General features: G+C 51.8%; 8 protein-coding genes across 8 annotated transcripts; 2 read left to right on the top strand and 6 right to left on the bottom strand.

Annotated features, from left to right (window-relative positions):
• Positions 1–1,538: 1,538 nt before the first annotated feature.
• Z517_03143 (uncharacterized protein) lies at positions 1,539–5,906 on the bottom strand (the record flags this gene model as incomplete). The annotated part of the gene is made up of 6 exons (XM_013432251.1): positions 1,539–3,629; positions 3,720–3,880; positions 3,978–4,092; positions 4,194–4,437; positions 4,493–5,708; positions 5,849–5,906. 6 exons carry the CDS (start codon positions 5,904–5,906, stop codon positions 1,539–1,541), a joined length of 3,885 nt encoding a protein of 1,294 aa, XP_013287705.1.
• A 716-nt stretch (positions 5,907–6,622) lies between these two features.
• Z517_03142 (uncharacterized protein) lies at positions 6,623–9,643 on the bottom strand (the record flags this gene model as incomplete). Its single annotated transcript, XM_013432250.1, has 2 exons — positions 6,623–8,445; positions 8,494–9,643. 2 exons carry the CDS (start codon positions 9,641–9,643, stop codon positions 6,623–6,625), a joined length of 2,973 nt encoding a protein of 990 aa, XP_013287704.1.
• A 270-nt stretch (positions 9,644–9,913) lies between these two features.
• Z517_03141 (uncharacterized protein) lies at positions 9,914–10,165 on the top strand (the record flags this gene model as incomplete). The annotated part of the gene is made up of 1 exon (XM_013432249.1): positions 9,914–10,165. The coding sequence occupies one exon, from the start codon at positions 9,914–9,916 to the stop codon at positions 10,163–10,165; it is 252 nt and encodes an 83-aa protein (XP_013287703.1).
• A 4,208-nt stretch (positions 10,166–14,373) lies between these two features.
• Z517_03140 (uncharacterized protein) lies at positions 14,374–14,814 on the top strand (the record flags this gene model as incomplete). Its single annotated transcript, XM_013432248.1, has 1 exon — positions 14,374–14,814. One exon carries the CDS (start codon positions 14,374–14,376, stop codon positions 14,812–14,814), a length of 441 nt encoding a protein of 146 aa, XP_013287702.1.
• Positions 14,815–15,692: 878 nt separating this feature from the next.
• On the bottom strand, positions 15,693–17,839 carry Z517_03139 (uncharacterized protein; the record flags this gene model as incomplete). Its single annotated transcript, XM_013432247.1, has 2 exons — positions 15,693–16,949; positions 17,033–17,839. The coding sequence occupies 2 exons, from the start codon at positions 17,837–17,839 to the stop codon at positions 15,693–15,695; spliced, it is 2,064 nt and encodes a 687-aa protein (XP_013287701.1).
• Positions 17,840–18,686: 847 nt separating this feature from the next.
• Z517_03138 (uncharacterized protein) lies at positions 18,687–22,514 on the bottom strand (the record flags this gene model as incomplete). Its single annotated transcript, XM_013432246.1, has 1 exon — positions 18,687–22,514. The coding sequence occupies one exon, from the start codon at positions 22,512–22,514 to the stop codon at positions 18,687–18,689; it is 3,828 nt and encodes a 1,275-aa protein (XP_013287700.1).
• Positions 22,515–22,851: 337 nt separating this feature from the next.
• Z517_03137 (uncharacterized protein) lies at positions 22,852–24,162 on the bottom strand (the record flags this gene model as incomplete). Its single annotated transcript, XM_013432245.1, has 2 exons — positions 22,852–23,805; positions 23,896–24,162. 2 exons carry the CDS (start codon positions 24,160–24,162, stop codon positions 22,852–22,854), a joined length of 1,221 nt encoding a protein of 406 aa, XP_013287699.1.
• A 691-nt stretch (positions 24,163–24,853) lies between these two features.
• Positions 24,854–26,336, bottom strand: Z517_03136 (uncharacterized protein; the record flags this gene model as incomplete). The annotated part of the gene is made up of 2 exons (XM_013432244.1): positions 24,854–25,864; positions 25,917–26,336. The coding sequence occupies 2 exons, from the start codon at positions 26,334–26,336 to the stop codon at positions 24,854–24,856; spliced, it is 1,431 nt and encodes a 476-aa protein (XP_013287698.1).
• Positions 26,337–26,782: the final 446 nt, after the last annotated feature.

The raw sequence follows: 26,782 nt of genomic DNA, 5'->3' as shown, positions 1-26,782 counted from the left end.
CAAGCCGATCGGAGCAGTTATCCCGGCGTGTCGAAGCTATTGAGGACATCCGCACGCGACACGGCATTGGAGACCCGCCTAGGCCAGAAGCGAAGGTGAAGCTTCCCCATCTATAGACACTAGTCTTCTGGTCTTTGTGCTGACTTGGTCCCGAATAGTGGTAAGTCGAAGAGAATGCATCCGCATACTAGGAATCGTAGACACTAAGATCTCCACAGCGATCCAATCCAGTCTGGTGCCTCGACGGGTCCTAACCCGCTAGCTCTGTATGTTTTTTCCCTCTTATCTCTAAGATTCGGGGAAGTCCGCTTTCCTGACGAGAGAGAGAGAGAGAGAGTGATTCAAACATGTAAAAACTAGTAAAAAGGCAATTCTGCTTGCGATGATATACATCGAGCAGAATATTGTAATGGGGAGGTTTGCTGTAGTGGACAGGCGGATAGCGAGACTGGGTGATTGGCCTGGACTAGGCACAGGTCCCCAGGATAGGGTCCTTCCTCTTCTGGCCTAGTATTAGGACAGAATTCTTGGCTAGATAGATTTCTTTTGTATCATGGCTCTCCCTGGCTCTGCTCAGCCTTGAGAGCACAACAGAGCCAGGCTACGTGCTATGTCGTCACTCTCCCCCGGCTAACCTTCCTGTATCCTGCTCTGGCCTGGCGGCCCTCTCTCGCCTGTTCGCAACACTGGGGTTTAGTTAACTTAACCCCGTATAGTAACGTAGTAGGGCATCCTCTCAGGGATTCTACCTTTTATTAGGGCCGAAACGGGCGATTAGAGATATGATTGGGTAAAGTTACCACAAGGCTAGATATCTACAACGTTCGCGCCGATAAGACGAGAGCCCGAACGGGAGCCTCACCGATATACGAGGGAGAACGACAGGAGCGGGCCAGAGCCGTGAGGAGGTATGAAGGAGCAGGGGGAAGTGAAAGGGGGAGCGCAAAAGAGAGGAAGCGAGTGGAAGAGAGCGGACGAGGGAGCGAATGGACTAAACAGTCGTTAGTGGGAGAGCACAGCGGAGGGTGATGAGTCAGCGAAAGAATCGTTGGCGACGACTGTTCGGGGACTATTTATATATATATATATTGCGCGTTTCTCCATTCCAGTTCTGGTTGCTGGTACTGGTCGCGGTTGGATGATATGGGTGCGTCTGTCTTTTTGGGTTCCGCCCCGCCGCCCGCTCGGTGTCCCTGTCCCCCTGTCCTGTCCCGCAGGAAAATTAAACAGGGCAAGACAACGGAAATAGCTTTGGGGACCGAAGCACATACAAATGAGTACGAATGGGTCAGTGCGTTACAGTTCTGGGGCCACTTGTTACGAGTGCCGAACCAGGGACCGTCGTGGGTATCTGATGCAAAGCTCGGACGGTGCACGTACATCTACAACCTCTCACGTCATACGGAATATAGCTCAGGCACACACTGTATGGAACATTCCTGAAAAGAATTCTGCAAAACAAAACGTTGGATTCTTTTATCTAGGCTGTCGTTATCATTGCGTCGTCCACCCTCCCCAGCCTAGCCCCCTCCCCCCATCTACTCCTCTTCAGACACCCATTCCTCCTCCTCCCCCCGCGCTCTCCTCCTCTCAAGGCCACCCACGACCTCCCTCGCAGCATTCAACGTCCCCTGCATCCCCTCCAGCAACCGCATCAACTCCGCCTCAACCTCGTCATTCGAGGCGTTGGCGGACATCGCGGCGGTGCTGGGAGGCGATGCAGGCGGGACGAAGGCCACGAGGGGGCCCTGGGCGCCACCTGCCGGAATGGCCGTTGCATTCGAGGTGACGGACGAGTTTGAGACCCGGTGCATGTTGTGTGCTGCCGGGTGAGAGTGACTTGGGCCCGGAAAGCCGTCCTCGCCAATACGCGCCGGTCGTCCCAAAGCATACGGTGCCGGACGCGGCCCGGACGCCGTCAATGGCGTGGTTGCTCCCGAGGAATACCCGGCGAGCATCGTCCTCCCTCTCCCAGAGTAGAATCCACCCATGTTGACGTCTTCGTCCATCGTAGCAGGACCCGGGTGATCTCGGTCGTCTTCGTCATTGTCCCGCTCAAGCCCGAACGGATCCACGTCCGTCGATGATGCAGAAACATCACTGTATGCTTCAGACAGAGCGGTCGATGGTCGAGGGATCTCCTGTTCTTCAGCTTGAACAAAGTCACCAATCGTCACCGGCATGGTCATTTGGCGCGCTAACGGGGCTGGACGGGTTGGTGTCGGTCTGGAGCCGGGATGAGGCTTCTGATATGTAAGAGCGGTCGTTGGGGGTGACGATCCCAGGGATTCTTCCTCTTCGTAGTCTTCGGTAACTTTGGCTTCAGCCATGGCGGAAGAGAATGACCAATCCATTGTCTTGTGTCTCTTGGTCTTGTCGTCCGGATCGGCTTCTGTCTCGATCTCCTCTTCTGGTGGTCCTGGAATATCATGACCGTTAGTCGGCTCCGGTTCGGGCGCTACATTTATTTGTGGGATCGTCACTGCAGCCTCAGACATTGCGTTTGCGAAGGACCAGTCCATTGTCGCGTGACCGGGTCGGGAAGATGTGATCTCGGCTGGCTCTTGCAGCTCAGGAGCTTTGGTTCTGTTCTTAATAGTCCATTCCTCTTGAGACATTGCAAAATCATGCGCGGATGTACTCGAGGGCGCAACACCTTCTGCGGACGACGCTCTTCGAGCCGTGAGAGATTGGTTATTGGGGTCCCGAGGGCCTTTGGAATTGGCTCGCTTCTCCCGAAGTGTAGATGCATCCGCAAGTCTGATGGTCTCTTCCTTCAATGGCGGTGCAGCATAAGCGGTTTGGATTTTGTCATCAGTTCTTGGTGCAGCGGCAACTGCGTAGTCGGCTTCATCAAAGTCTCCGAGATCAATGACATTGGATGCGATAGAGCTAGGCCGGTCCTCTGCCATGGCTCGGAATGGCAAGTCGGATATCCGCCGTTGTTCGGGGATCGGAATGAAATCTGTCTTGGTCTTGTATTCGTATGCAGGCTTGTCCTGGTCGAAAAGGTTGGAGAGATCCGCTCCTCGTTTGACGCGGGCTTCAAAGTTGGCCTTTTGAGCTGCTGTCATTTCCTTGGGGGGTGAGAGACCTCCGGGTCTGTTCAATCCTTTTGGTGTTTCTTCTCCTGTCATGCTGTCGCTAGGAGAAAAGTCCGAGAAGTCAGGGATCTCCAAGATTGCAGAGACGCGTTTTTCGAAATCTTGAGTCATGCTAAAGTTCCATTCATCATCAGATTCCAAGTCGGCATCCGGACCTTGAGCAGAAGCGGCCGCCGCGCCACCAGGCATGAACAGAGAGATTCTTTGACCCCCACTAAACAGCCAAGCGTAATATGTTTGAACAAGCTCGGTGAGCATACTTGTCGGATGTGTCTCCTCTGTGTCTTTTAGAAAATCATGTTGTAACACGTCCTCCATTGATGGTCGTGTGTTGGCGTCAGGAGTTAATGCGTAGGAGACAAGTGAACGAAGGCCGTCACTGAAATTCTCATTTTCTGGAAGAGAGATGGCCTGCTTCAAGCGCCTCATTCTCATTTTGAGTTGTTGTCGCTCACGGAGATCGCTATTTGGTGGCCGTCCCATGGCACACTCATAGATGGTGCAGCCATATTCCCATACATCGACCTAGCAATTTGTGTCAGTCTTGACGTTCGGTCCAACTGGTATGTGTATGTTTTGGAATGCAGGTACACGCTGGCCATTCTAGCAACTTACTTCGTCTGAATACTCGGGATTCTCTGTCCATAGCTCCGGTGGCATCCAGTGCAGAGTTCCAATGAATGTCTTTCGCTTGTCTGTTTGGGTATCGAGGATTGTGGCAACGCCGAAGTCACACAATTCTAGGCGACCTTCTTGGTGAATAAGAACATTGGCAGCTGGAAGGACCACGACTTAATATTAGAGCCATGTATCAGGAAAGAGGGCTGCGTAGACGAAGAAGAGACTCATGCAAAGCAAAGGGATAAAGCCTACCTTTGACATCTCTGTGCATGATACCTGCTTGATGAAGACCTTTGAGGGCTTTGGCTAATTCCCTTGCGACAATTACAATGTACTTTTCAGAAAGTCTGTCGTTGGTCGCTCGCATCTACAGCTCCATATGTCAGTCAAACAACATACAACTTCAAAAGGCCAAACTCCAAAGGAGGATGTATGGCAGAAGTATAATGCACAATCACTAAAACTTACCAGAGTTTTCACACTGCCGCCAGGACAATATTCACACACCAACCACAGCTGACTGTGCACCGGCAAAGCTTCGATCATTTGGTTGAGGTTTTCTGCTCCACTCTCTTGAGCTTGCCGTAAGATCCTGATTTCCCGGTTGAAGTCTCGGATCTGTTCGTCCTTGTGATCGCCAAAGGCATGAAAATCTGCTTCATCGATGTCGAGAACTTTGATAGCAACGACCTTGGAGGTGGAAAGCTGACGTCTATGAACAAGTCAGAGGAGGGAAGTCGAAGGCTCGAAATCCTAGATTGGCTCACCCTTTGTACACTCTACCGAAGCTACCTTTGCCAATCAACTCATCAAAAACATAATCAGGTTCAGCTTGCTTCGATCTCTTGCACTTCTCCACAACTACGCGCTGTTGTTCCTGGGCAAGCCGAACTGCCTCGCGGCGATGAGCTGTCATACCTGAGGCAGAGTCGGGATGAAGGCTATCCATCGTGAAAGTCGCGCCTGCTCGGCGTCGTTGTTTGAAAGTCTTGGTTCTCTTCAACGGGGTGTTAGACTCATACACTTCTGGAGAAGATTCAAGAATTTCAAGGGTCTTTTTACGGTGTGCAATAACTTCAGCGTCTAATTCCTCCTCTTCGCGTACTCCCGGGCGGGCTCTTGTCGCTTCTTTGAATGACTCTTCTGAAAGGAGACGTCGAAGAACAAACTCACGGGTGAGCGGTGTGTACTCTGGAGATGGAGATTCAAGGGCCTCTTGGCAACCTGCGGAATCGAGAGTCTTCGGCTGCCGATCTTCTGCTTCAGGTTGTGATGGAGTTACCGGGAGTCTAGTCTTGCGGACGCAAAGCGGAGGCGGAGATAGCTCTTCCCAGAGTGCTCTATCTTCGTGTGGCCCAGAATCAGACTTTCTGGCGGGAGTTTGGCTGGTAGGAGCAGGAAGTGGAAGGCCTGCCGGTCGAAGAGGTGATTTCCGGGGAAGGGGAGGAGGCCCTGTAAGATCTTCACCAAGTGGGAGTGGAGACTTGACAGAAAGAAGAGAGGGTCTGGCAGACTCAGAATCACTTGGCGACTGTTTGCTGTGCTTCTGCCACCAGTTGTCTGGCCGGAGAACTCGTCTTGGTGCACGAGAGAGTGAAAGATTGCCGTCCTTCTCGTTGAGTGGTGTTGGGGAAGAGTGCGATGAGAAGCTGGAAGGTGAAAAGGGACTGCTAGAATCCTTTGTTCCGTTTACAAGGGGTGAAGATAAGCTTGAAACGTCGGATGAAGCTGTGACTGCGGACTTGAATGTCTCTGGGAAACGCTTATCTCGAGGGGACGGAGTTGAGTCGCTGAGACGAGCAGGACGATATGGGTATCCACCGGATCGGTAGTCTCTTCGGGAGCCTGCAAAGAAAGGAGACTGTCCAGGTCGAGACTGTTGAGAATGTAGGGTTCTTGTCGATTTGGATGACGGGGGTGAAGCGGAAGATGTCTGAGAGAGGCAACTGTCCTCTTCGACGACGCCGAGGCTGTGCGGAGATGCTGCATTTCGTTAGTATTTTCGCTTAATTCCAGGTCCGGGGACTTGTCTGTCAGATTAACATCATGTTGCTAGGTGGATGACCCGGCGCCGGTGACATCAACGCGCCATGAATGTTCATTTGGCCGACTGGACCACTTACAAAGGGGTTCCGGAGCCTTGTCCTCAAGGGACTTTGTCTTTTTGTCGCCTGGAGACATGGTTGTCAGTAGTTGTCAAGGTTGCATAGCTGGTGAAGGAGAGAAGGACGAGAGCAACAGTGACATGGTGAAGACAGAGTTCTTCCATGTCGGCTCTCTTGCTGTATAATCGTAGACTTACCTGGTCAAGGGGGTTGGCGGAGGGCTTTCTCGTGCAGATTGTTGAAGAGCACCGATATGTACGGCACCGTCCCAAGCCAACACAAGGTTGCGACACCCCGCTATATCCTTCTGATACGGAGGTGGGTTTTCCAATTGATGTCTTACCGCGCCATCGCTATTGGAGATTGGACACAAACGGTGCAAGGCTGTCGTTGTTCAAGTCACCCGGTCTGAAGCCCTTCTCAACCACTCTTGGCTTCAATCTGGACAGAAACACCGTCAGCATCCTTCCGTCGTATACTGTGCCGGTAGCAGCCGCGGTCGGGAAGATATGGCAGCAGTGGTCGCCTCGATACAAAGATGTGCACACTACAACTGGAAACAGCGACTAGCGTGGAAAAGGGGAATGGGCTTGGCGTAGGGACGCTATTCCTATATTATACTAGCGTGCACGGGCCACTCAGCCTCGGTGTGACCTTGACAAGGCTGTGAGGATATTATCGACAAACGAGGCTGCGGTCCCCATGTGACTCTGTTACGTGAATATTGTGAGGCCAGTAACCAAGAAATGGACATATGCTACCCATGATCAGCGCAAGTGGTAGCAGTGATAATTAAAACCCCATCCGCCTTCTTGGGACTATCGGCTTCTTGACCACTCCATTGCTGCCCATCTTCTTAACCACAGGTCCGCTACTTTTGGCCCTCCCAATCAGCAATCGCTCTTTCTCTTCATCGTCCTGCCGTCTCCTTTCCTCCTTTTCTCGGTCCTCGGCCATTTGTCTCTCGATCTCCATCTTCCGGTTGAACTCACTCTCGATGATCCTTTTGTCCTTGGCGCTATACTCCTTTGATTTTAAGCTGTAGAAGACACCACCAAGGTCTGCCAGCCAGTGCGGATCAACAGCCGTGACACAACTCATGTACTCCTTGCTGGTCAAGATAAGTTCGTGGTAGACGACATAGTCGGGTGGATCTCCGAGCCCGTACAGAGCGGAGGTAGGATGGAGCTGGACTGTGACACTAGTGCGCAGATTGATGTACTCTCCGACTCCTCGCCGACGAGCGGCCTGGTGATAATATCCGGAGCAGATGCACTTTCGTATGACATCCCAGTCCGTACCACACGACACGAGCTCCATCTTTTGCTGGCCAACCATAATGTCGTGTAGTTGCTCCCGAATCTCTTTTGCACGACGTAGTGCTTTAGGATGTAAAAAGTGTCGAACGCACCAACCATCACTGTATCCATTACTCTTCCACTGAGTGTACACGTGCAACAGTGTGAGATGATCAGACTCGTGCACGAAGAACTTTTCTCTCGCGGCATCCGACTCCTCCTGCCTCTCTTTCGGCCTATAGAAGACAGACGGCACGGACAGCATACTGACAATGGTAAGCATCTCCTCGCTACAGCCGTATTCGGTAGATGATGTTATCAGCATCTTGGCGAGTGAAGGATCCATCGGGAATGCGGTCATCGTGCGCCCGATAGGTGTCAGGTCGCCAACGTGGTCCAATGCCCCCAGGGCCCATAGATCGAAGAGTGAGGTGGTAATTGTGTCTTGTGGCGGAGGGTCCATAAAGTCAAAATCCAACAAGTCTTTAACACCCAGCGACTTCAGAAGCAAGACCGTATTTGCTAGATTCGTCCGCTGGATCTCAGGGATTGTCTGAATGTACAACTCGTTCTTGAATGCCTGCTCAGTATACAGATGAAATGCTTTGCCTGGTCCAGTGCGACCAGCGCGACCAGCTCGCTGAGAGGCATTGGCTTGCGAGATGGGGGTGATTTGCAGGGTGTCCATTCCCATCTTGGGATTGTAAACCTTTAACTTGGAGAATCCGGAGTCGACAACGTACATGATCCCATCAACTGTCAACGAAGTTTCGGCGATATTGGTGGCAACAATGACTTTACGCACACCGGGCGGGGCAGGATCGAATATCTTTGCTTGGAGATCTGCAGGCATCTGGGAGTATATCGGCAACACCATGATTTCCGGCGGATTAACTAGCAGGCGGAGTCTCTCTTCAATCAACTCACAAGTCACTTCGATGTCCTCTTGGCCTGTCATGAAGACGAGGATATCTCCAGCGCCCTGAGAGACATGGATAGCGAGAACTTGCTTGACGGCACTGTCAACATAGTCTTCACACGGTGAACGTGAGAACTGGATGTCGACAGGAAAGGTGCGGCCAGGAATGATGAATTCGGGTGCTCCTCCATAAAAGCGAGAGAAACGCTCCGAATTCATAGTGGCAGACGTAACGATGAGCTTCAAGTCTCTGCGTCGAGCAAGAACCTTCTTGATCAGACCCATTAGGACGTCGGTATTGAGAGCGCGTTCGTGAGCCTCGTCCATGATGATGCATGAGTATTTGTCTAGATCTCGTTGAGTGAGGGATTCTCTAAGCAGAACGCCATCCGTCATATCTGTACCACGGTCAATATGTCGTCTGGTATAGGAACGGCAGAACTTACACTTGATTACCGTCTCATCGCTTGTGCAGTCCTCAAAACGAATGGCATATCCCACCAATCCACCCAGCTCTACTTCCATCTCCTCACTAACCCGCTTAGCGACACTCATGGCGGCAACTCTTCGAGGCTGTGTACATCCAATCAAGCCGTGTTTACCGTAGCCCTCCTCGTGGAGAAACTGGGTCAGTTGTGTCGTTTTCCCCGAGCCGGTCTGGCCAACGACAATGATGACTTGGTTGTCTCGAATGACCCGCATCAGCTCTTCCCTCACGGCAAAGGCCGGTAGATATTCTCGTTGCTCCCTCAATGTCTTACTCTTGCTAAATGCAGAGCTCCCGGTACTCTTCTTGAGATGAGCAGAAAATTTGCTCTTGCCACTGTCCTCACCGGGTAGCGCAGCAGCACTGTCTCCCTCGTCTTCTCTCACGCCCATTATATTGCCCAAAGCGGTTCCGGCAATATTTGTGGCTTCCTGTGCCTGTTTCTGTCGCTCTTTTTGCTGGCGCTTCTCCCGTACAACCTTGCTGCCCTTGCGACTGAAGACGGCCATGTCACTTTGAGGATCCCGCACTGCTGGCACTGGCTCGATTTGCTTTGTAAAGACAGTCTTTCCGTCCAGAAATGGAGGTTTGAGGTCATGCACCAGTAGATGCACCCGGACAGCATCATCGTCATCAAAATCCTGAACCTGATCGCGCCTTTGCGCAACTCCGGACGTGAGCATTCGATTGGCCTCCCAGGCATCAACCTCCTTCTGTTTCTGCGCCGCCTTAGCTGTCAATCTCTTGCCCAACTTCTTGTCCAACAGCGCCTGCTCGTGCTGCTTGTCTGCCCAAGTAGCATCTGCACCGCCGAAAGGGTTGTGTGTTTCGTCGCCGAAGGTGTGGCCGAACTCATCTCCCGTATACCAGTCGCGGTCCATGGCTGCGGTGTCCTCATCGTTGAAGAAAGGCTCTGGCCCGTCAAACTCTTGTTGGTGCGGCTTCGCATCGTGCAAACGACTCTGGTCTCTGTGGGAGGGCCTTGCAGAGCGGCCTCTGGATGCATATTGAGGCTTTAAGGACGGTCCCAGATCGTCGCTCGAATCGGGATGGGCATGATGGAAACTTCCTGCAAGTTTCCGCCGCTTTGGACTATTACTGCGCTCCATTGTTTGGGAGAAAGAAGTTGTCGGGGATCGTCGGGTAAATCTGGCAGAAGGGAAGCGGGCCAGACATCAATTGACAGAACCTCCCTGAGCCATCTACGGTATGTACACACGGAGGCACCACCAGGCACTTGTCTAGGTGCAGGAAAAAGTTTTGCCGGGGTTTATGCGGAGGGCTTCCACACGACACTAACGCCAATTTATGCACATCGTGACATCCCCGCCTCCGCAACTCTACATGTAAACATTTTGATCACTTGACCTATCGACAGAATGGCGTCAGGGCAGGAAGCAGCCCTCCGGAAGCAGCAAGGTATTTGGAGACCTGATACATCGCAAACACCTACTAAGAGTATACAAGACTTGCAATCGCAGTACACCAACTACAAAAACACCCTTCAGTCGCTTGCGCAGAAGGTAGGCGAAATTGAACAAGAGATTGAGGAACACAAGTCAGTCACATCCATCTTAGCACAAGTCTTGTTTGGGGCGAATATTTCCCAAAGGGGCGATGCAAGATACTGACATTTGGCTTTTGGACAGACTTGTTATGGAGACGCTTCAGCCACTTCCTCAGGACCGCAAGTGCTTCCGCCTGATAAACGGAGTACTTGTTGAGAGAACAGTGAACGACGTACTACCCGCGCTGAAGACCAATTCCGACGGGCTCAAGCAGGTCTTGGAGGAACTACTCAAACAGTACAAAAACAAACAGGATGAGATGGATAAGTGGAAGGCAAGTTTGGTGACTATTGCGTCTCTTGGATTCTCGCTGATGGATGACTACAGAAGAAAAACAACATCCAAGTGGTACAAAACCAGTAAAAGACGTGGACAAGGATGTTTTCGGAGATACGGAGGATACGTTGGCTGTAGACAGAGACACACTACTCACGGATTCAGGCTGCTAAAAAGACCTCTATGCCAGAGTCAACTGAGGATTCCAGTGCATTGGCATCGAGAATATGATGAGGCCAAAATGAGGCGTGGAAGTATTATGATAAACTCAACGACTAGGCGACTGCTGGACGCGGCTTTGACTGCTATCTGAGGCAACTGCGACGCTTTTCATTTATAATTCTTGCCCTTGAACCAACCTGATCGCAAACAAGTCCCGTAAGTACACCTACGACAGCAGCTCTAATCGTCTGGATTCGTCTTATTTTCTTCTATTCTCCACGAGTGCTAACCTGAGCGTCAACCAGTTTCAATCTTGCCTTGCTGTTGCCGCCTTGACAACGAGCCCTCGAGAATGGCGCCTTCCGGAGCCAGCTGGCCCTCATCGAACGGTAACACACAAAAGAACTACCCAAGCGGCAACCACCCTCGTACCACCTTTGCACTCCCCCCGCTGATCAGTCGACCATTGCTTTTCTGCTGTCCAGTGGCAGAGAGTCATTCAGCACACTTGCCTCGAAGCTTCGTCAATCCCGGCCGCCACTTGATGAATCTTCAGCTTCGAACATTCCTCGAGTGTGCTGATGATGCTGAGTACACCTTTCCGAAATGTGAAGTGTCCCACATTGTCGAGGTGACCACCAGAGCCCTTCATAACAATACCCTACCGTCTCATAGTCGGCCCGCAGATCAGCAGCAGTGGAATTCCCGCAGCGGGCTGCACAACACTTCTCTGACGTCCTGCACTCCTCCCCTCGAAACGAGTGAAGATGGCAGAATGGCAATTGACCAAGAAGAGTTGAGTGGTGCTGAGATTCCATACAGTACATATCAGAGCATGTCGACGCGGTACTTTATCTCTCAAAACAGCAGCAAGGCGTGGCAAATTCCACCTCATTCTCGATCTTATCGAGAAACCCACCCCGAGCCGAATCCAAGCAGGGCGGGTGTCGAAAGATATATGGAGATACCACCTTTCAAGACATTGCCATACACTTCAGAAGGGATTTCAGGAGGGGCAGGCGCTCGACCATGGATGCCGTCGTGCTCCGTCTTGATGTGGTGCACTAAACACAATCAATTCTACGAAGTGCACGTACTGTCTTGAGCGCCGCCAAGAAGGATACAGGGATAAATACATATCTAACGAGTGACCGGCTCGGTCTCACCAGTCGAGAAGAAAGAAGAGCTGGTCTTGTGCATGGTTTCGCACATACAGATTCTTTCGCACTGGTACAGGAGGGAGCTGTCTGCGAAAAGAACCACGATCTTGACCACTTGTGGGATTCACATAGCTCGCACAAATATCGGGTCAATACTTATGACGAAATTCAATGCACAGACGTCTTTTGACTCCAAGGCAGATCGCAACTGTGTCTCGGAATGGGGTACTTGTACCTCGCACACAAGTACTAGGTAGTCATTTCTATTTCTGTTTGCGGGCAGCTTGGTCATCCGGTGTGAAACTAGACTACGGACGATCTGATCCCAGTCTTGTCCGGTGCCGCCGCATCTGATATAGCTGCAAGGCTAACAAAATCGCCCTCATTTACTGGATCCTCACAAGTAGGTACCCGCACTATACTACTGTAGGTAGTTGGAGTGGCTGGTTTCCAAAGCATCGGAGAGAGGATACCATCATCCGCCGATGCGCCGATATGTACATTACCGACGCCCCAAGCAGCGCTTGTCTTGCATCTGCTGTGTAGCTCGCGTTGGTGCAGACGCATCTCTACCTCGTACCTCGTACCTACGTACTGCACAAGTACCGAGTACGCCGGCAATGGTAGGAAAGCTGTAAGCTTGAGCATTGATACAGAAGTGCACGATGCGCGTCGGTTTCAACAGAATTCGTTTACGGTGGTGGCATGATGATGAAATTGAGAGTACGAGGTGATCCGGTGCCACCTGCATCGTCTACATACTTTATGTACTCGGTACTCCATACCAACACGGTGTATTACTTGACTACCTAGGTACCACCATCACTTAGGTAAAGCATGGTAAGCTACCGAGGTAACGTTGGGCGCGAAATAGTTCCCTCACTAGTATGGAGGATGGGAGGCTCGAGTACCTGCCCAGGAAAGAGCAGGTGAGGCCCCGGGTCCGCCAAAGGGATTTTGTAGGGGTACCAAGGAAGGTGCCTAAAGTACCCAGACACTGTACGAGATACCCGGAACATACTCGTACTTGGCAGTCCTAACAGCCATCAGTCTCTGCTTGAAACCGCACATTCACCCTCACTCACCACTGCTGTGGCTAGATTTTGAACTCCAAGACTTGCCGGCACTCCACTACAGCTTGCATGCTTGCATCATGCGAACCTTGTCGAACCCAACAGCTCGTGAGACATGGTTAGAAGCCGGCAAGGGAGGTAGCTCCACAACTGAGGCCAGATGGTTCGGGGCTGTCACTGGTGCTCTTTGGCTTCTCCGCGCCACGTTCTGCAGGTTCTGTCCGTGATCAACCCACAACCGCCCAGTTGACTCTCACATCATGTTCCATTGACCAGGGGCCGAAAGTTCATGGGTACCTCTGTACCTCGTATGTAAGTCCAAGCTTCAAACCAGGGAGCAAGGGGGTACATGCATGGCCCCCAAGCAAATCGGGTGCTTCCCAGTGAGTCACTCACCACCCTCTTGGTTCCTTCTCTCACCCTTGATTCCATGTTTCACTTACTGATTGGCAAAGCCAGTCAATCGCATACCCGGCAACGGGTAGAGAGGAACTGAGAATGACCTGAGGAAGCAGCCCAATCTGAGCAACCGCCAGTCCATCCCTGAGCTCGCTGAAGTTCACCTCCTGTCTCAACGACCCTCCTCCTACGAGTTGTCACGATGCCCCCAAGACTGCGTCCTGCGAATGTCCAAGCCGCTACAAGGGACTCCACCTTGAGTGGCCCGTCTGCCCGTCCCATTCCATGCCAGAAGAGTTCGCATCGTCCCAAAAGCCACCAAACACTCATCATCGCTAAAGTACGAGTGGTATTGCGGTCAGGCGATCCGCACCGGCCAACGACAATCATTTCCTTGAGCACACATTCTCGAAGGCCTATCGATTCTGTGTGGATAGCTATCGTCTTGCCGAGTCCATCCGTCCCCTACATTGGCTCGATGAATCCGGCTAACCATCTTGCAGAGGGGCCTTGGTTCGCTTCTTTGGCACCAAAATCCTCCTGTTGGTCCCAATCGACGCCACGCGGCCACTGGCATCGTTGTGCGCCACTCAAACCTCAATCCATGGCCCACGACCCCTCGACCATCCTGGGCATTTCCAACTAGGCGCTTCGAATATCTTGTCTCGCCTGCCTTTCCTTGCGACCTCACCTCCTTGTAAAGCTCCTCGTCGGTCCTAACACTCGTTACTTCCAGATCCGGGTATTTAGGTGGCATTGGAATCTGATCCGTCAGAATTCCAACTTGTAAAATTATTTGTCCTTCAATCTGTTTCCTTGCCTGTCACTCACTCCTTTGAAGGAAATCTGGTACAGCATATCTGGATACAAATGAAACTGTGAATACGTCACAAACTCGCCACTAGATTTCACCAGCTTTTCCTTCAGCAACTTTGGTTTTGAACAGGAAGAATAGCTCCCACGTCTGTTGAAGTACTATAAAGCACCTCAGAGGGACCCCAAGTGTGGTGTCTTCTCCATTTTGGTTTAAGACAGCCTCGAGGATCGGCGGTGCATATCAAGGGAATATTAGCCCCAGAGGAGGATCATCTCGGTGATTACAGACAAAAATTTCTATATCTCGGACCTCTGTGAGCTTCACATTCATATACATTCATGATTTCTTGATGTTTGTCGGGACTAACGCTTCGCAGTCATCGACATGTATTTTATCAACTTGCTATCCGTCTTGATAACCGCCTCGCTGCTCACCACTGCTTCCGCAACGCCAGTGGTCAGGAAATCACTCAATCCCAAATTCCTCAGGACCAGATCACCTCTTAGCAATGCAGCCTTCTCAGAAGACTGGCCTACCAATGTTGTCATGGTCGGAGGATCCCAGACGTATGGCTTCTGGGTTCCCACGGACGGGACCTGGTATGAACTGGGGAACATCGAATGTCTCGGCTTGCCTGCATATGCCATTGGCGACTGCAACGACGTAACCATCGACCAGATTGGCGTAGTGGCGGGATATGGCCCCTGCAGCTTCGTTGGCAACAATGGCTATTCATCCACCCTTGACGGCGATGCCGGCGATGGCTACTATACCGTTGGTCCTCCCCAAAACATCATGGCTGCAGCATGTGGCCCTTCGTCATGATTGCATCAGCCTCCTTGAGCCAGCAAGCCTTCTATAACGACTTCCACGCAGCCATCCCTTGATGCGAAAAACGAAGCACGACAATAGACATTTTGTTCATCAGCTTACTTCGCTTCTTCTCGCTCCGTCCGCCTCCTGCGCGTCTTTGAATAGCCTTTCAGCGTCACCCGCGCGCGTGACCGAGCCAGATTCAACCTCGTCTACCGGAAGGACAGCTTCGCCCACGAACGCCAGGACACCCTCTTCGCCGCACGCATGATTCGACGGCAACGGGAAATGGATGCGCTGGTTTGGGTCCGACTGCGGACGGAACCGACCAGACACAAAAAGTGCTTATGACCAACTATCAGTTTTTTCAGGCCCAGAGCGCCGGGAGACATGAACCAGCGGTACTCGGTACAGCAGCGAGCGGAGCGGAGCGGATTCTTTCTTTCTTTCTTTCTTTCAGCAACCCGAAACCAACAGCCTCCTCAAAACCACCCAAAACTCTTTTGATACCCAGCTGCGAACTGCAAACGAGATAGCTCCGTCCAATACAATGCAATGCAATGAAACAATATCTTGTTCCTTCTATTTCTTCTTCTTCTGATCGTCCTTCTGTTTTTTTCACTCCTCCCCACCTCCTGAACTTGTCCTATTTTTGTCATGTATGTCGTGTCATCTACTCGAATTTATTCCTACCGGAACTGGATACATTGTGGTTAAGAAGGTAAATAGGTAGGTAGGTAGGTAGGTAGGTAGGTAAATAAGATGGTAAAAAGGAAAACAAGGCCGCTGCTCAATCAATGCATTGAATTGCATACGCAGCAAACATGCCCGTGTGTATATGGCTAGTGTAGATGAATATATGTATATATATGTGTAAGATAGCTGTGTCATCATCCTTCCGAGTCTACGTCGTACATGTCCAAAGATTCAAAGACCCACTCCGGACGTCCCTCCCCAGACTCGCCATACACGGCTCGAATTTCGTCCAAGGTGGTCGCGAAGATCAGATTGTCCTCTGCGAGACTCGCGGCGCCGCTCACGGCCAGTTTGTTCTCCATGTCGTCTCCGACGTGGGACTGCAGGGGCTTCCAGACGACAATGCGCGTCCCTTTGGCGGCGTAGTGCTCGATGATCTCTGTCACGGCCTGGATCGCACATCCGTCAATGCTGGTGCAGTGGTGCATGTCGAATATGAGGACGGTTTCTGTGTCCACATGTCGGTGGGGGAATGGGGAACCCGCCCTCTGATGCACAGAGATTGCTTCGTGATCGAGGACCTCCAAGCGATCTTTCAGGTCGCTGGAATTGGCAAATGTCAGATGCCCGACGATGGTGACGATCAGCGTCCGCATCGATGAAAGCGATGCTATGTGTCCCAGGTCGCCATCCTCTAATGCTTGTACTGACGAATCCCGCACTCGCACTTCAGACCGCCAACCTCGGTGCGTCGCCCAAGCCACAATTGACCATGCGAGCCCCAGAGACATTCCCAATGTGATGGAATGGGAGATCGTGGCCCCGAAGACTAGCGCCATAAGTGTCAACTCAGGCCACGCCCTTATCTTTGCAAAGAACAAAATCTCGTGTGGACATTCTTCAATCATCGAGACCCCAACAATGGCGATCATAGCCGCGAGAACCCCTCTTGGAATGTAGTAGAATGCTGGGAGGGCGAAGAAAATGCAGGCCAAGGTAATGGTGCTGAGAAGGACGTTGCTCATCGGAGTCCTTCCGCCTACCGAGTAGTTCAACTTACTTCTGCCGTAACCGCCGAAGCCAGGCAACGCGAGAAAGCACCCACCAACAATGTTGGCAATTCCGAGCGCGATGAGTTCTTGATTGGAGTTCAAAGGCACGTTGGACGCCTTGTTCGCTGCATTCGCCTTTCTTAGGCTTCTGGCCGTCAAAGAAGATTCGAACAAGCCTAATAGAGCAATCACAAAGGCCGTGATGATGAGACTCGAGATGTCGTCAATGTTGTGAAAGGTGAATGGCCAACGGAAAGGTATTCCAAGACTTTCTGGTTTTCGGATCCGCCCGAGCACCTGAAGACCGTGCTCATGCCAGCCACATAGCCAAGTGAGAAACGTCGAGGCGGCAACGACCACAAATCTATCCGGGATGTACGCAGTCACAGGGTAGCGTAACTCCAAGAAGCTCCGAAAATGTCTGGACTCTGTCAGTCAAAGGTCTCAAGGCTTTAAATCGATGGCTCCACTTGCCTTATCACCATGACGATCGTAAAGCTGGTTATAGAGACCGCAGCAGTGAGAAGATGTGTCTGATTGAGGCTGGTCAGGATGAAGAGAAGTTTCCTCGCAGGACTTCCTTCCGACACGGTTGGATCCTCTTTTGCTATTGCCCCAAGACCCAAGCCTGTGATCGTTTGTTGTATCACCACGTTGAGCCCGACAGCGCCGATGAATCCTCGCATAAACGGTCGACTGAGCACAGAGTCCACAAATCCAAGCCGGCTCAGGCCCGTCAGGAACAGCACCGTCCCCGTAACGGCAGTGACGGTGCCGGCTATCTGGGCATTGATGGTCTGATCCTCCTCACCGTCCTTTCCTCGATCTGAAAGCGCGACAACTGTTCCAACAAGAAGAGAGCCTGGCGCTTCCGGTCCGACCACCATCAGGGGACAAGATCCTATTAATGCGTAGAGAAGCGGGGTGATCACAAACGAGTACAGCCCGCTGACAGGGTGAGCGTGCCCGAGGAGGGCAAACGAGATGGACATGGGCACGTAAAGTGAAGCCACCGTCAAGGCGCCCATAAAATCACCGGGAAACCATATCCGTTGGTACTCGGGAATCCATTTCATAAAAGGCAGATAGCGCGACAGACGCGTCCACGTACGTCCCCAATGAGTTTGTCTCTCTGCGTGTGGCATGGCTGTCCGCTCGGACTTTGGCAGCGGAAGCTGGTGGTCTTTCGATGAGGCACTTGTGGTATCGAAGTCGATGTGGCGGTGGCATCTCTTGAGAAGCCGCTGCGTTTCGTTTGGTACCGCTTCTTCCACATCATAGTCGGCCATGCTAACAACACAGCTCACTTGTCTGGGCGAATGTGTGCCGCCATAGGCGGCGACTGAGAGTCAGATGGGAGACAGATATCCAGAAATTGTTGATCTCGTGGTAAGAGTGTTAGGCCAGCTGACTGGTATGGCGACATCTCGTTAGCACCGTTGTTGATTGATCGAAGAGCCCCTCAGCATCCTAAGCTGCGGAAGTTGGGAACCGGTGCCGACGATTGGATCTTGGAGGGGAGGATGGAGAAGCCTGACGCAAAAGTGATTCGCATAGGGGAGGGCGAGATGTGCATGTGTAGTGTCGAGCTAGGAAGACGCCCACGGCACGTCCCTGTCGCGTCTTTGGCCAAACAACAACAAGGAGCCTACATACTGTATCACCGAATCCAGTGGGTGAGTAGAAAGTATCGAGTTCCTTGTGTGGCCTGCGGCCCCCTGCGCTCTTACCCTGCGCCCTCGCCTGCGCATCTCCATCTCAATTAGTCTTGGCGCCGCTCCTCGCCTGGTTCTCAGGCGCTTCCACATTGAACAAGCCTCATCACATAATACCAGAAGCTGGATACCCTTTCTGCCGTGGGGGAGCTGCAGCCACAGGGATGTGGATAGAAACTGTCGTGATATGTGCCTAGGTACCTAGGTAGGGATGTATAATTCCCGATTTAAGCACCTTAATCCAACAATAATACCCCCCCCCCCCCCCAACAAAAGAAAGATCCAGCTTCTCCTGGTCGCTGTTGTGCACAAGTACCCAACTCGGATATACCCAACCTGTATCTATACCCCATTTGCAACAACATCCTACAGTCACAGTTGACGTCCGATGTTGATCCAGGGTAAAGAAAAGGAATTGGTTTCATTGCCCTTTGGCCTTCTTCTCTTCTTCCCTCACAACTTCACCCACTACAATCCGACAAAGCCGTTCCGCTAACTGCTCCACGCTCCACCCCCATCTGATTTCCTGTGCCGCATCTGCTCTCATTTGCCGGCCCTTGTACCATCCATGGCTGTATTCGCATTCCTGCATAAACCTCTCAAGGACCTCACACTCACCATCACCCACAGTCCACACAAACTCGCCGTTAACGAGTCCATTGGCGCTTTCGTCAATTACCATCTCCGTGCCCCTCAGCGCGAGCACTTCAGGACGTATCATCGCGCGAGGGGGAGCGTGGAATTTAGGACGAAGTGATTTTCGGTAGATGATGTGGAGAGTGCGAAAGTGGGTGTTTGAAAAGTCGCCGCTCAGGGCAAGTGGTCTCCTGGTGGAGCGGACAGGGTCAGACGGATAGGACGGTGGGGTGAGGTATGATGGGATGGTTTGAGCCATCGGTTCGATCTTCTCATGAGAGTCGGTCGGTGAAGGAATCGAGGTCTTTGTCTTCTCCCAGCCTGAGTGTTGAGACCGGTCTTTGTCGTCGACGGATGAGCTTGAAGGCACTGAGTGCTTTACGGAGACATGGATTCGGTTATCACTGGGCGAGCCACGAGTTTGTGAGTCGATGCTCTCCGCTTGATTTGATCCCCAGATCCAACTAGGCCGACTCTTGGTGGGATTGGCAATAGAGGGCTCGTCTTTCGCCTTTGTTTCAATGCTCACGGCCGGTCGAGCTTCGATGGCTCCGTCAGAAGAAGTGGGCGGACTGTCGTCGGATTGTCTCGGATTGATTTCCATAGATTGCAGTTCTCGATTCAACTGCAAGTCAACAGAATCCTCGAAAGAGTCGTCAGTTGCAGATCGCATGCTGAAGCTGCTTTCTTGGCCATCAACATCGACTCCGCAGTGCCTCTGGCTAAAGACAACTCTTCTGGCCATGTTCGTGTCGTCAAGCCTCGCAATGCCCAGTGCCTGGTTGAAGCTGTAACGAGAACCTTTCATTGCGGAGCGAGGTGTTGGCGGCCGTACTGGAGAGCTCTCTCTGGCTTCGTCGTGTTCAAGTGGCTGTGCTGTAGCTGGCTCAGATCGCGGAGGAGGCGTCGATATGGACATCGAAGAATCGTTGAAATTGACAGGAATCTTAACAGGTGGTGGAGAAGAATAGGATGTCTCCGATGTTTTGGATAGCTCGTCTGTCGAGTCGAGCGCCACGTCCAGATTGTCAAGCGTTGCTGGTGATTCCGACTCAGATGTAGGACTGGACATACCCAGCGCGACCGGGGCGTCTCCTTCTAGCTCGTCTTCGCCAGTCAAAATCGTATTTGTGCTCTCGAGGTTTTCGTGTTCAGACGCCTTCCCCGTCGGAGTTCCAGCCATGAGCTCTATGTCGAACCTTCCGCTGTTTCTTCTATGTCTCAACTGCTGTCTCTTGATCTCGCCGGCGCCGAACAGGATCTTAGTCTCAGGTTCACGATAAAACATCAAGCCGCTCATGTCCTCTGTACAAGCAGACAAGAACGTGCTCTGTTCTTGCAGAGCACCAACATCCTCGCCCCTCTTCCAGGGACTTGGTATCAGACTTCTCCGAGGTCTGCTGACAACTTCCTGGGCCCGCTGTCGTTGTCTGATTTGCTCCGTGTTGGTAAAGAGACTCTCGGTGTTGGTTGGGACCGCTGAGCCTGGACTTGACGAATTCTTGGCCTCCGCAAGCCAAATGTCTGTCTCATCATCTGCTTCGAGTTCGGGTTCGATAAGAGATCCTCCTGGACTCTCTGCCCTTGGAGTGGGTTGCTCCTCCTCCCCGTCGCTGTCAATCACAATGACTTGGCTCTCGCTAGCATTTTGGATCTGCCTGGACACGGCTTCTCTCTCCAGCTGCCATTCCCGTTCCCTCCTTCCTTGTGTGTCGAGAATGGACCTTTCAGGATACTTCTGTGTGAGGTGTTGCGGCGTATGTACCACAGCTCCTTCGCCACTAGGTACTGTGCTGCAACTCGCCTGGACCGGAGTGTGCCGAACGATGTTTTCGCCTCGCCAGACCTGTGTACGTGAATTCTGCTCAGAATTTCCCAGCTTCTTCGTCTGCAAAACTTTGCTGGACTGTGAGCTTTTATCGTTGAAAGATGCCGATTGTTCCGCCGGACTCGATGCCAGTCTCTTTGCAAGCTCCTCGCCAAAGCGGAGGCCAGCTCTGAGCTCGCGTTGGGTTCCACAATCAAAGCCCACAAATAGAGCTCTATCCTCTTCCAGGCCAGGTTTGCTGGAGGAAGTTTCCTGCTTGACTGCCAATACCCTATCGCGCGAACGATCTGGGGACACTACGTCTTGCAGCGCAATACCAGCAAAGACGGCACCAGCGGAAGCACGGTGCCGATGATGCGGCGTCCTTCGGACATTGGGTCTTGGTGGCGAAGGCAGCTTTGGTGATGAATATGGGAGTGGTGTTACCTTTCGTCCCACAACTCCCGATGAGGAAGGGACTTTTAAAAGAGCTTGGTTCTTCTCTGTCGCTGGCGGCGAAGATGGGACCGTGCTTGAGAGCTCAGTCTCATCTGGCATGATAGTAGGATAAGCGACAACCTGATCCGCAGCGGAAGGATTCAGAGCTGCAGGATCGCTATTTCCTGTCCCTTCCGATTCGATTCTTGGCTTGGAATCATTCGTGTCCAAGGGGTGAATGCTGGTGGTTGATGCCTCATCAATAGGGCTACTCAAGTATCGTCTAGCCGAGGGCAAAGTATCGAGATCGATCATAGTAAATCCCTCGCTTTCAAGCATAGTATCAAAGACCCCGTTGTCATGCAGACCCGGAGCATTTTCAACATCAAGAGCTTTCCCCGCATCGTCAGAGTCCCCGTGGTAGGAGGAAGTAGGTGAAGGAGTCGGATAGCTCAGCGCGCTGTTAACGGATACCTTCCGAACTTCCATCTGCTGCTTCATTGTCGTCCCTCTTGTCTTTTCACTTGAGATCGAGCCTTGATTTCCATAATTATTCTCTTCAATTGACTTGGTTGAAAGCGCTCGAGGTCTTAACGATACTTGATTTGGATCGATTTTGCGAAGTTCAGGTGAATCAGAATCTGCGATAGGATTGTCGTGGTCCACAGAAGTCTCATGATCTTCCACATCTGTATCTGTTCGCACCTCAAACCTTGGAGCATCGGAATTGGACCTTGAGGGCTTGGACGGGGAGGCTTTCTGCGTTGACACAGCCGCGGAGACGCTCTTGCGCGAATTCCTCCTCTTTCGTGGCGACGTCTTCTGTTTCAACCAATCGTCCTCTTCCGAATCATCTCCTAGAGGTATTATGTCCAAGTCTGTCACACTCTGTCTCCTGCTTCGACCAGAACTCCTGCGATCACGAAGTGGCGTATCACCTCTTTTGTTTCTTGTTGACTGAGACTTTCGCCCTCTTCCAGAGGTTTTTGGTTGTCCATCCTCAGGGGACTCGTTCTGTACTGATCTGTGGGTCGTGCGCGATCGCGTCTTGAATAGTATCGCGTTGTGTTCCATGTCGCCGTCTTCCGGCTCTGCCTCTACAGTCACTCTAATTTTCCAGGGACTCAAGTTCTGTTCTGAAACGGCTCGGAATGGAGAGGACGGAACCGCGTCGCAGGTGAAGGCACTTGTTTTGGTAGGTCTGCTGGTGGTCTTCATGGACGTGCTGGAATGGCGCTTCGGTGCGGATTGTCGATTGGCAGATAGGGTGCTGCCATGTGAGGGTTCATCGTTGATAGATGTTGCTAGAGGATCGGGGGAGCTTAGATCGTGATTTGCGTAGGAAGCCACGGAGGGCGATCGGGACATTTTGTTTGTGTGGTCCCCTGAAGTATGCGCGGGTTCTTCCGTCCACGATCAATATTCAGCCCTACAAACACACCGCCAGCATCATAATCGGTCGATTTGAGGGAGTATAGGATGCTAGGTGTTAAATAACAATCAATGCGTTTGTTTATTCACCGAATGTGCAGTGGTCCGCTAAGATGGAATCATGCGAGTCGGTCGCAATGGGATTGTTTACTCCCATTTGTTTACAATGACGTTAAGTCTGCATCTTCTGATTGGCCACAGTGGCAGTCGCCTCAGCCTTGTCCCAAGTATTCGCCTTGCCATGCACCGCCATGCACCACGTGGTATTCGACTTTCAAAACGTCGAGAAATCATATGTTGCATAATTCACCGCCGGTCCAGTCGTGGGAGAAAAGATCTCGTAGTTGTCAACCCCCCATTCGGGATGATTGACCCCATCAATCCAAGCCTGCGTCTCAATCACAATGCACCCGTGCTGATTTACAAACTTGGTTGCCCCTTGTGTGCCATTATTTCTTTGCTGCTGGCTTTGCTTGACTGGGATTGTACCGTTTTGGCCGTTGCAGGTGTATATCTGGAGACCTTGTTGGTTGGTTGATACGTCCAGCTGGATGCCAGTGGTCTCGGACCATAATGTGAGCACTGGGTAGTTTAAGGATGTCGGGCCTGCATTGGCTGGTCTGTCCAGGATGAAAGCATTATCGATTCCAGTGCAGCCTTCGCCACAGACTCCGGTGGCGTTATCCACGGCGTCTCCTAAAAGCTTAGGGGAACGGAAGTCCAAGGCCGACACGTCCGAGACAAATCCCAATGCACCAGTGGGGATCAAGATAGGGTCCACGATAATATATCGGTCGGAATATGGCATCCACAAAGTCGTATCGTCCAAAATTGTCGCCTGTTTGAAAGCATTGAGGTTCCAGTAGATGTGGTTTGCCAACATGATGGGGGTCTCTTGATCCAACGCTGATGAAACCATGCTGCTCGTCAATCGTGGTCTGACTTCACCCTGCGGACCACTTGGGAATGTGTCCAGCGTGAAAGTGGCGGTTGTTAATACTGTGCCTGGAAAGCCCTGAAAGCCAGTGTCAAGTAGACTGAATGTAATGCTTGACCTGGACGAAGCTACAACAGTCCAATTCCGTTGATCATATCCAACTGTGCCCCCGTGGAGAGTGTCGGCGCCGGCATTTTCATTGGCAGGGATGTGATAAGTCTGCCCATTCAAGGTAAAGGTGCTGTTCTTGATTCGATTTGCGTAACGGCCTACGACAGGGCCAAAGTAGGTCTGAAGTTGAATGAAACCTCGTGTCAGCAAGCAGAGCAAGCTCAAATCTCAACTTGGGCAGCACGACTACTGGTCAAACTCGGAACTTACGTGATTCGTTTCTGTGTCGGTCAGATACTGAGTGGCATTGTCGTAACCAGCCACAATGTCTTGATAGTCCCCGTTACGGTCTTGAACCAGTAGTGAGGTTAGGCGAGCTCCATATGGAATGAATTTCGCCGTGATATTCTCCGCGGTCAAGGTATACACAGAGAAAGGATACGCTCCTGTCGGTGCAGAAGAGTTGGAGCTATTCTGAGCCAGAGCAGGAACTGCAATTGACGATGCCAGGATGAACCAGGAAAGTTGCGACCACATTTCAACAAAAAGGCTCGTGCCTCAGTCGTTTATCAAAGGTGTCTCAAAGCCAGCGGAACGAGGAGAACCGCAAGGTAGAGGCAGAGAAACCATTCGATTTATACTTGGCGGGGAGTTGTACATGGAGTTGGTCTGCAGGTTACATTGTAGTGATCCATCCGAAATGCTGCAGCAGGTTGGGTTGATGATGATCCGATGGTGGAGCTGAATGGCCCTCCACCACCAGCAGGCTTGTACTTTGATCCTCGAGGCACCTGATGGTGGAAGCCCAAAGCTCGAGGACAAACTGTGGGGAAGCAAGAGCCAGAGGACGGGTGTGGCCAAGTCTGGGGAAATCAATGACACCTATCCTAGTGGTGGTGCTGGCGGCGCCGTCGATCATATTGTTGATTGGTGTCACCAGATGTTGTGCCTTGTCATCCTCGGTCCATTGAGCGCCGGGATGCGGACAGAGGCTCCTTTGGAAGCAACCACCGGCATCTTGCCTAGTTGGGTCCTGCAGCCGTGCTGGGATGAGAGGGAAAAGTTCAATATGTTTTTAATTCAATGCATGTATGTAGATTCTAGGCATGTACTTTCGCCATCTCCAATTTAATAGTATCGATTTGCTGTTGCCCACATGGTTGTACGCCCCATCCCTTCATGTTGATCGTGAGCCAAGTCTCATCATCCATTCCAATCGTACTTATTCTCACGGTACCCCTGCAGTTTTCCTCGGATCCACATCCACCAGGTGAATATCGAGATACACGGGCCAATCTGGTGCCAAGTTGCTTCGTGACTCTGACAAGGGCTTGAGCGCATCCTCAACGGCCCTCTTGTCCATCTGGCCTTTGGGTTGACTCTCAATTTGAGCAATTTTCAACAAATCCTCCTCAAGCTCTTCGGCCATCAACCGGCTAGGTTGAGGTAGGAATGTCCCTTGACGTCCTTGATGGGTGTGCAATGTCGCGTATGGGAGTGCGGGACGTGTCGCCGCTTTCTCGGCCAGGTCACTCAGAGCATTGAGCCCATTCATCGCACCTATCGTTCGGGTAGACCTTGTGACATGCACAGTCTGACTGGCAGAACGATCCATCTCAGGAGCTTCAAGTTCTTCGTCCTCTTCAGACCCCGAGTCAGCAGATCCGTGGTCATCGTCGACTTTTTGGCGCCTTCTCGTGTTGCTGGTTTCACCTTCCTTCCGTGAGGTCGAGAAGAAATGACGGGCTGCAATTTGTGCTTGGTGCGATTGGAAGTTGAGTTCTTTGTCGGTGAAGAGTGAGTGGATAGAGTACAAGGGTGCAGTTTGACTTGCCAATGCTGCACGACTGCGGTCTCCCGGCGTCGAAATGCCGTTTCGTGACGGGGAACCGACATCATCATCCACAAGCTTGCGCTTACGCTTGTTTGTAACGTCTGCAACCCCGTTCATGTCCTCTTGCTCACGGTGCCTGGTAAAGCGTGTCTTGCGACTCGTGTGGTGGCCCCCAGGACTCGCTGGGTTGGTGATACTGAACTGACTGGGATGAAGGAGGAGTGCATTGGTGTCCGCAATATCAAGTTGTTCCTTCTCTTTCATCAGCCGTTGTCTTTTGCTAGAAAGAGCTTGAAACAATCGTTCTCGCAGTGTCGAGGTCATGTGTTCGCATTCTTCCGCAGCAAGGTGCAGACGGTAATCACATTCGTATTTCAGTCTCTCAAGACGGGCATTGTGATTGTTCTGTCTCGCGGTTAGCATCACAGTCTGGCGGACCACATCAGATGTAGAGTACCATAAGTTGTATGAGAGCTAGTTCTTTGGCCTCCTTCGCATCGTTGATCTCGTGTACAAATTCCGCGTACCATTTTCCTGCCAATGAAGACATCTGAGACTGATACGGTGTACCTGAAGCTGCCAGCTCAGCAATCCTAGCCACCTCTTCCGGTGAATCTTCCAGAGGCTCGGGTTCATAGGGATCGGCTTGGGAAATGAGGCTCATGTCATGCTGCAGAGCAATGAGCTGTTCTCGGTAGTGCTGTTCACGATTGCTATTCAACTCATTGTGTAGCTCTTGCTGCTGCGCGACATGCTGACTCCTGCGCTTGTCTCGCTTCGACATTGGTTGTGTAGGAGGAGTGGGCGACCGACGGTGGGAGTATGCGGCTCCGTCTGGACCAGCCAAGGGAGACGCTGGAGAGGGTGAGTAGGCCATTGTTTCAGACAAATAGACGGATTCAAATATGAGATCGTCCCCCAGACGACCTACAAGAGATGCAAAAAAGTGTCTAGGTATGAGATAACAAAGCACATGTGCTGTGTGAGAAAATTAAGGTCAAAGGGGAGTAGGAGAGATGCGATTCCGGGGTTGACGCACAGTGGGTCGTGGAGGCCGAGGGGCAAATGTGCAAAACATGACAAACATGACAAACAATTGAATTGGGTGGCACCAGTCAAAACTCAGTGAATTGAATTGGTGACAACAATAGGAATGCTTCACTTCTCTCTTTTCAGCGCCTATTGTCAGAAGAAACAAGATTCACCTTCTCTTCGAAGTCAATTACCGGCCTATTCATGCTAGATTCCATGCACAAATCAGCATTCTTCCCAACACGGATCTTTACACCCCGTGGTCTCGGCCAGCGGGAGTCCCTCTAGGCA

The sequence above is a fragment of the Fonsecaea pedrosoi genome (assembly GCF_000835455.1).
Source record: "Fonsecaea pedrosoi CBS 271.37 unplaced genomic scaffold supercont1.2, whole genome shotgun sequence".
Taxonomy (NCBI): domain Eukaryota; kingdom Fungi; phylum Ascomycota; class Eurotiomycetes; order Chaetothyriales; family Herpotrichiellaceae; genus Fonsecaea; species Fonsecaea pedrosoi.
The sequence above is the reverse complement of the archived record's forward strand: the minus strand, read 5'-3'. Positions and strand labels throughout refer to the sequence as shown.